This window comes from Quercus robur, chromosome 11, assembly GCF_932294415.1.
Source record: "Quercus robur chromosome 11, dhQueRobu3.1, whole genome shotgun sequence".
NCBI lineage: Eukaryota > Viridiplantae > Streptophyta > Magnoliopsida > Fagales > Fagaceae > Quercus > Quercus robur.
In genome coordinates, this window is record NC_065544.1 from 6,418,906 (window position 1) to 6,427,624 (window position 8,719).

Here is an 8,719-nt window from a genome sequence, read left to right on the forward strand (position 1 = left end):
ACACTTAAGAAAGAAAGAGAGAAGAATATTACTATTCGTAATTTTTGCTGAGGATAGAGAAATGGCTAAAAAGGCAATGACACAATGAGAGTAGTTAAATTTTAAATGATTGTAATCATAAACAAACAAATAATGAGAATGCGAAGGAGTCCAAAATGATAGGACTAATGATTAGGACTACTAATTTTTTTATTATAAATAAATAAATAAAGAATAAACCCCCTAATCATTCAAATATTATAACATCTTTTTATTATGTCTAAGTTGTTTAACTTGCTTGCAATATATGCAAAAAAAAAAAATAGTACAAACCTTTCTTGTATTCTTACAATCAAACATATTACAACGCAGTACTCTCTGCTCTAGGTTCTGCCTTCAATCATTCCGAGAATATTAAGGCAATTTCTTAGGGTTTGACCTATACAACTGGCCTACTATCTCGGTGTTCTTGCAAAGGTATTTCACTATTGCATTCATGATTTAATGTTTGTATGGAAATATGGAAAACGTTACCCTTCATCTAGAGAAAATGAGGAGATTTTCTGTAGTCGGGTGTTTCTGTTAGTCTGCTCAGAGTCAAACCATTTAACTTCCCAGTTTTAGTGTTGTGTTTGCTGACAGACCTGTGTTACTTGAGTTGCTGAATTCCAGCTTGTTTGAAATATACTTTCTTCTAAAGTGTTCTATGCATTCTAAACACAACTCAATCTATATACAAAAAAAAAATATAACAGTTGATATTAGTTTCTTCTATATATGATTCTCTAGATGGAAGACCAGAGCCTTGTGTTCACACTGGATGAAGCACTTGATGCTGTGGGGTTTGGGAACTTCCAGGCCCTTGTGCTTGCTTATGCAGGACTAGGTTGGTTTGCAGAAGCAACAGAGTTTATGCTTATCACTTTTGTAGGACCAGAAGTTGAGTCTGAGTGGGGACTTTCATCAGGCCAAGAGAGCCTCTTAACAACTGTTGTTTTTGCGGGCATGCTAGTTGGGGCATATATAGGGGGCCTTATATCAGATACCTATGGAAGGAGGTAGTCCTTTCCCTTTTTTCAATCCTATGACTTGTCTTTGCCTGGTAAAAAACTAAAAAACTACATCTCCTCTTTGGATGAAAATTCATTAAGGCATATATGATGTAATGATTGGGATATACATCAATAGCTTCATAACCTATCAACATGTCAACTTATCTCTGTTAAGGACACATGATCCAATTCAAGTCATTCACTTCTTGTAGTAGATCATATTTGCATAAGCTCAAGGGAAAAAAAATTCTCAAGTAATAAAAGATACTTTTTGTTAGAATTATAGTTAAATAATTAGATGTACCATTTCAGAATAGTTTAAGATTTTGTAATCATTAGTAATTTATTATGATATTAGAGCAAATGGTCCTAGTTTGGACCCTGCCTGCACTCGACCTCCCATTATTAAAGAACCCCACTTATTAAAGGGTAGTTTGGATCCATATGAATTATAATTAAATTCCCCATTTTTTAAAAATTTAAACTTTTGGGATAATCCATAATTTATAATTTCAAAGAAATTTGGAGATACGCTAGTGATGAATTCCAACCTTTTAAAATAGAAGTCTCTTCGTGCTTACTTATAAATATCATTAATTAATTACCTGCTTTTATTGGCTCTCGGAGCTATGTTCTAGGAAAGCAAAATGATTTTTCTAAGTTAACTTGTGAATTATGCTGAACTCTCATGCCAGTATTAGTATAAGGAAATTTTTGGCACTAGCGTGCTGTCCTTTTTAATAAGAAACTCCACGGATCTCTTTCATGGTTTGCAAAGTTTCACATCAACAAATTCTTGGTGAAGCTTGCTGGTATAGGAATGTACTTTTATAAGTTAATCCTGGGCAAGCTATTCATCAAGTGCTAAGTCATTCTACTAGAGAACTAATCTGTAGATGTCGTTTCTTTCTTTGGTAATATATATATTGTCAAGGAGACAATTGACTCCTGCCATTTTGCTACCCTTATGATGACATTGCTCAACCTTTGTTTATCTGTTACTCCTTCACTTTCCCTTGTCAGGAAGTTTTTTCTTGGCATGGCTATGTTAACTAGTGGAGCTGGGTTTTTTAGTGCCTTCTCCCCAAACTATATATCATTGTTGATTTTTCGTTTTTTGGTTGGCATTGGCCTGGGCGGAGGGCCTGTATTTAAATCCTGGTTTCTAGAGTTTGTTCCTGCTCGAAAAAGGGGCACCTGGATGGTTGTCCATTCAACTTTTTGGACATTTGGAACAATGTTTGAGGCTACACTTGCATGGGTATGTTCTATATATATTTCCTGATATCTCCAGCTATTATTCAAGTAAATATTCTAAGAACTGTGTTGTCTAAATTAGAGAAAGAAGATTTGATGGAGTGATATTCTAATCTATATTATATATAATATTGGAAGTAACATGAACCAGGATAAATTACTAAATCCACAAGATAGTGTAGTCAATTCAAGACCCATCTCCTTAACTTGGAGAGAAAATAGACTTTCTGGGTCAATTTTCTTGTTTATTCTCATTAATGCATACTTACATAAATAGCCAAGAATGAGATATCCTTATATATCCTCACATCACAATCTAATCCTAAAAAATCGGAACCAACTCCTATTTAAATTCAAATAGAAAATAAAATAAAATTGAACATTGAAATAATATCATAATCTTCAATCTGACAACTGGATTTTACAATCAAAGAGAAAATGTTTTCAGGTTGACTAGATTTTCAATCCAACCAAACACATGTAAAATGTTTTCTGTAAAACCTTTTCCATCGAATCAAACACAGCCTAAACTTCAAGCTTCATCAATATGAATTGGTAAGTTGCGGGTCATAACTAGAAGCCTTGCATTTAATTTTGCAAAGCCCCTGTTACACCACCTCATCACATCATTTATCTTATTTTTTATTTTATTTTTTTAAACAATGTTTGGTATGAAGAAATATTAAAAATATTAACTTTATAAATACAATCATTTAATTTTAGCTCTTCTTCTTCCCATTTTTTCTTATGTAACCATTACTCTTTTTCCAACTCTTCTTCCCATTATTAATCCCCTTCTGTACTGTTATTTTTCCTCCACTCCTTCCTCTCAATTTTCTACTTTTCTTCTACTCATTTTCTTTTCTATAAATTTTCTATTATTTTCTTTATACATTTCTCTCTCTTTCAGTCTATGTTTTTCCCGTTAATTTATATATATATATATATATATTTTTTTTTTTTTAAATAGTGATCTCTCACTCTCAATTCTTTTTTGCTTTATTTTGATTCTCTTCTTTCTTGTAGTGGATATTGTTTTATTCTTTTTTGCAGCTTTGCTTTTGGTTGATGAGTTTTTTTATTTTTCACAAATCCACTTTGAATTGATATGTTTTAGACTTTTTAGTACTATTATGTTTCTTAATTCTCCATCACAGATCCCCACTCTTCCTCTAATAACTATGGCTAAGTGAAATTTGTCAATTGTTAAAATACATAGAAGTGAATATATTTCTTTTAAAACCAGTAGGAAGATAATCAAAGTATTGCAAATGTTGACAAGGTCAGTTTCACTGACTTGGAAGAGACTTAATGACTTAAAGGCGACATGACTTATGTACTTAATCATTTGATTGCCATGGGGAAAACAGTTCAGTTGAAATAAACTTCAGATTCTGCTTTTTGAGTGTTAAAATTCTGTCATGTGGTCTTGAGACAATTGACCAAACACAGCCTAACATACTAGCGAGTAAAGACCATAATACAAAGGGACGAGAACTAGTTGCAACTTAATTATTATGTCATTTGTATTGCAGATAGTCATGACAAGATTGAATTGGTGGTGGCTATTGGCTTTCTCCTCTGTACCAGCATTTGCTTTGCTTTTCTTTTGTACTCTTGTACCAGAGTCTCCAAGGTTTCTGTGTATGAAAGGTAATACCATTGATGCACATCACATTCTGGAAAAAATTGCTTGTCTCAACCGGACAGAGATACCTTCTGGCATGCGTGTTTCCAATGCAGAAGAGAGACAAGATGAAGAGTTTGATCCAACAGAGGAAACTCATTTACTCTCCTCAACTAAAAAGAAGACTGAGGAATTGAAAAAAGGCCTCTCATTGTTTTTTAAACTTTTCTCGTCAAGCTTAGCTCGAACAACCCTTCTCCTATGGTCGTTATATTTTGGAATTGATTTCTTATATTATGGTATTATATTTCTGACCACTGAGCTAAGTAGTGTGGAAAGCAAATGTGGCTCAACCATGTTCCATCTAGAAAATCTCCAGGATAATAGCCTTTACATAAATGCATTTATCACAAGTTTGGCAGGTAATCTATGTCTAGTGTCTACTTTCTTCTAAACTATTTCAGATTCCTTTTTAAGTCCAATTACAGATGAGGTATTAATCAATTTTATTTTCCAGAGTTTCCAGGGCTTCTGTTATCAGCAATAATTGTCGATAGAGTAGGACGCAAGCTTTCAGTGATAATTATGTCCGTCTTAGCTTTCATAATCCTTCTTCCACTGGTTTTCCATCAGTCTGCTATTTTAACAATAGGGTTATTGTTTGGAGTTCGCATGTGCGCCATGGGAATCTTGACAGTCGCACATATATATGCTCCTGAGGTATCTCTCATAATTTCTTTTGAAAAGAGTTTTTCTTTTGGACTTCAGCATTATTGCAGTCAATGAAGAGAATTTTAGCAGTTGAAACTCAGATTTTTTATTTATCTATCAGAGACTTTACCAGTTAAATTAACTAAAACTCCCAGCAAACAAGTCCATAGTGAACTATGAAGATGAGTTTTTTTTTTTTTTTTTTTTTTTTTCAAATTGTATATTTTTATGAGTTAAAAATCCCGTTGAGTTTAATCTTCAAGGTTTTTCATTCCTTAAGAAATTAATTACTCATTTTTCTTTCCCATGCATCTCGACATTAACCTTTCTACAGATAATGTAGAAAACTATTGTTGAATTCATAGTGTTTGCAACTAAATTATTAGTTTTTTTTTTTTTTTTTAGTTATACCCAACTTCTGTGAGAACAACTGGGGCTGGAGTTGCAAACGCTATGGGAAGAATTGGTGGAATGATATGCCCCTTAGTAGCAGTTGGATTAGTAACTGATTGCCACCAAACAGCTGCCATTATTCTATTTGAGGCTGTCATAGTTCTTTCAGCCATCTCTGCTCTTCTGCTTCCATTTGAAACCAAGGGCCGGGAACTAAGTGACAACTTAGCCGTATCAAAGTCTACAGAAGTTCCAGAATTTGGTGATTAGTTTATACCCTCACACCTCTATAATGACAGCTATCATCCCCACAATACTTCTATTTGTTCAAAAAATAAAAATTAAGTTTTTATTTTGTTCATAATGAATGTGTATTACTTGATCATTATCCGAATAAAATCAGTTAAGCTGAAATGTTTCCGTTCTCCCTGCAAATGTCTCTTTTTTTCTTTTTCCTTTTTTTTCTTTTGTAGATAACTCAAGAGAGTCGACAGATACCTATGCTCATCTGAATTCCAGATGAACCATATTTTTGTACGAAAACTGATTCCAATGGATATCCACATTTTCATAGCTTGGGTTGTAGGAAAACTAATTCCAATGAATATCCACATATCCATCGCTTGGGAAATTTTTTAATCGTTTAAAAAAGTAGATATCATCCATCCAATTTAATACTATATTTTAACTAACAAAAATATAATTTCTAGTATAACACAAAATTTCCTCTAGCATCACTCTCAATCAATTTGGGTGTTTATAAACCTAAATCACGTAAAAGTGATACAGGGGTAATATACATTACATTGCAATAGGTCAAGCACTCACAGGGTTTCTACCCTAGCAGAAAGCCAATGAGCTCTTAACTCTAGCACATATTTCAGTGAACTTGGAGAAACTGATGGCAGAGTTCAAACTTTTTGAATAAATCTATCGTACAATTATCTAACACTAGCTATGTAGCTATGAGGCACTAGGAAGGAGAGGTCTAAATCAGGAAGCAATTATGAACAATAAACTGTTAAGAGTTTTTTTTTTTTTTTTTTTAAATGAATGATTTGTCAATATTTTGGAGGTGGCTGCCGCCTGCCGGCATGGCAACAAACCAACATACTTCTTCAAGAGAACCCGTTGTAGTTAAAAGAATGGATTACAAAAATCAATGACATAAGGGGCTGCTAAATATCTTGTATATAACTCGATATTACGCAAAAAATAAAGCCCAAAAACTCAAAGGAGAATCTAGTAGCACAGAAAAGCTACTGCAAGAATGATACAGATATTGCAAATAAATCTCGACCTGCTTATCATTTCCATTACAACAAACGTGATTCTCAATTAACATTAAGTATCTACAGCTTTGATTTATCACTAGGTTTAATTTTTATAGTGAAAACCGTTTTTTTTTTTAGAAGTGAAGAGTGTTTGTATAGATAATCACTGAGTTGGAATGGTGTAGGGGCCTTTTTTGTATATGGTATATTGGGCTGCCTCCTGTGGTAATGGGCTGGGCTGCCTCCTGTGGTGATGGGCCCTAGTGTTTCTGAGTAAGGGAGCTGAGGCCGGTCCAATTGTAACTCAACTTGGGCCAGTTTGTGCACAAACTTATGTTTTGTCTGCCAGGAGCAAATTTACGGCAAGCAGAACTGTTGCAGACAAATTACGGCAGGCAGATATAATAATAATTAAAACAGAGTACTTTGACTTATTTAAATATATGGCTATGTATTCCCTGCTAGCAAAACATGATTACAGTCATAATAATATCAATCACAGAGAAAAAATGAAGAAAATAATACTGGCTAATTTAAATGAGCATAAATTAAGTTTTAAGTTTAGTCTGGCGTAGCAAAGCCAAAGAGGAGAGAACGCCTCTTCTCAATGCAAATAATCCCCCCAGGAAAAAGATCCTGCCGTGGGGATTAATGGCTTTGAGGGAGTCGGACCTGAATGGTTATTGCCCAAAAGTCCTTATTTGCGTTTTGGAAGAAGGTGAGATTTGAAGGGGGAGAGAGGGAAATCGATCTATTGGTGCATGCCCGTTGGACTAACTCTCCTAGTGTTTCTGAGTAAGGGAGCTGAGGCCGGTCCAATTGTAACTCAACTTGGGCCAGTTTGTGCACAAACTTATGTTTTGTCTGCCATGAGCAAATTTACGGCAAGCAGAACTGTTGCAGACAAATTACGGCAGGCAGATATAATAATAATTAAAACAGAGTACTTTGACTTATTTAAATATATGGCTATGTATTCCCTGCTAGCAAAGCATGATTACAGTCATAATAATATCAATCACAGAGAAAAAATGAAGAAAATAATACTGGCTAATTTAAATGAGCATAAATTAAGTTTTAAGTTTAGTCTGGCGTAGCAAAGCCAAAGAGGAGAGAACGCCTCTTCTCAATGCAAATAATCCCCCCAGGAAAAAGATCCTGCCGTGGGGATTAATGGCTTTGAGGGAGTCGGACCTGAATGGTTATTGCCCAAAAGTCCTTATTTGCGTTTTGGAAGAAGGTGAGATTTGAAGGGGGAGAGAGGGAAATCGATCTATTGGTGCATGCCCGTTGGACTAACTCTCCTTTTTCTTAGTTTTCCTTTCTTTTCTTCTCTGTTTTCTTTCTTATCTTTTTTTCTTTTCTTCTTGCTCTGTTTTTTCTTTTCACTCCCGAAAATATACTCTGTTTTTCAATCCCCTCTACAAGGCACGGCAAGAGCCTTTTTATAGCGCCTGCCGTGGCTAGTGTTTTACCGTTTTGCCCCCTAACCGCCTTTGTCTGGTCTGGGTATACTTGCCGACCACCAGGACTGTGCGACATCCACCCTCGCCAGACAGAGGCGGGTTTGTTTTGTTCCTCTGTATACCGTAACATTTCTTCCTGCCACGGTATTAATACTTTTTCTCTCTACTCTCAGAGCATGCCCCCGATGGTCCCCCCTCAAACTTGCCTCTTTTGGGTGGTCTATCATCCTAGCAGGACGTACCTCCCAAAAGAGGCTTGGGCAGGAGCCGCAAATAGATCTTTTCCCTTCTCCCCACCACCAAACCATACCCCCTTTACCTCTTACTTCTGGCCCATGGCCCCACCATGTCCTATATTGGTTGGGTACAGGCTGATGGTGCCTGGGTTTTGCGCATGCTTCCCTTTCAGATTTGTCCAAAAGTCTGCCTGCTGCTCATGCGTCTGTCGCAACTTGATGACTCTCCGTCTGCTTTTCCTGGCTTTTCATGTGGGCTTTCCTTTGGTTTTTCGCTTGATTCAGGAGCTGGGCTTCATATGATGATGGGCCTTATATTTCTTTGGCCCACTTTTGATTTTCTTTATTGTCTGCCATGTTGAATTGTTATTCCTGCCGTAATAACTTAATATTGCTGGACCTCTTTTTTGGGCCAGCCGTTTATCCCTTTTCTTAGTGGCTTGTCATAGGCACTATTTTGCTTTTCCTCATGGGCTCCTATGTCCCTTTGGGCTTTCCTTTGGGCATCCATGGCCCGATTGCTTTCTTTGGGCTTCCTCGACCCGTTTGCTAATTCAACACTCTCATGGGTTTTTTACTAACTTCATTGGGCTTCCCCGGCCCAATAACCTTATCCTTATCTTTGGAGTTCATAGGCCTGCCATAAACTCCTTACTCTCTTAGTTTGCATTGCCTTGGGCCTGCGACGGCCCTTTCTCACTTTTCTACCTCATACTCTGCCCAT

At 36.0% G+C, this 8,719-nt stretch overlaps 1 protein-coding gene across 1 annotated transcript; it reads left to right on the forward strand.

Annotated features, from left to right (window-relative positions):
• Nucleotides 1–296: 296 nt before the first annotated feature.
• Nucleotides 297–5,444, forward strand: LOC126707693 (organic cation/carnitine transporter 7-like). Its single transcript, XM_050407545.1, has 6 exons — nt 297–456; nt 769–1,037; nt 2,055–2,292; nt 3,824–4,337; nt 4,433–4,635; nt 5,032–5,444. Exons 2-6 carry the CDS (start codon nt 769–771, stop codon nt 5,287–5,289), a joined length of 1,482 nt encoding a protein of 493 aa, XP_050263502.1. The 5' UTR covers nt 297–456; the 3' UTR covers nt 5,290–5,444.
• Nucleotides 5,445–8,719: the final 3,275 nt, after the last annotated feature.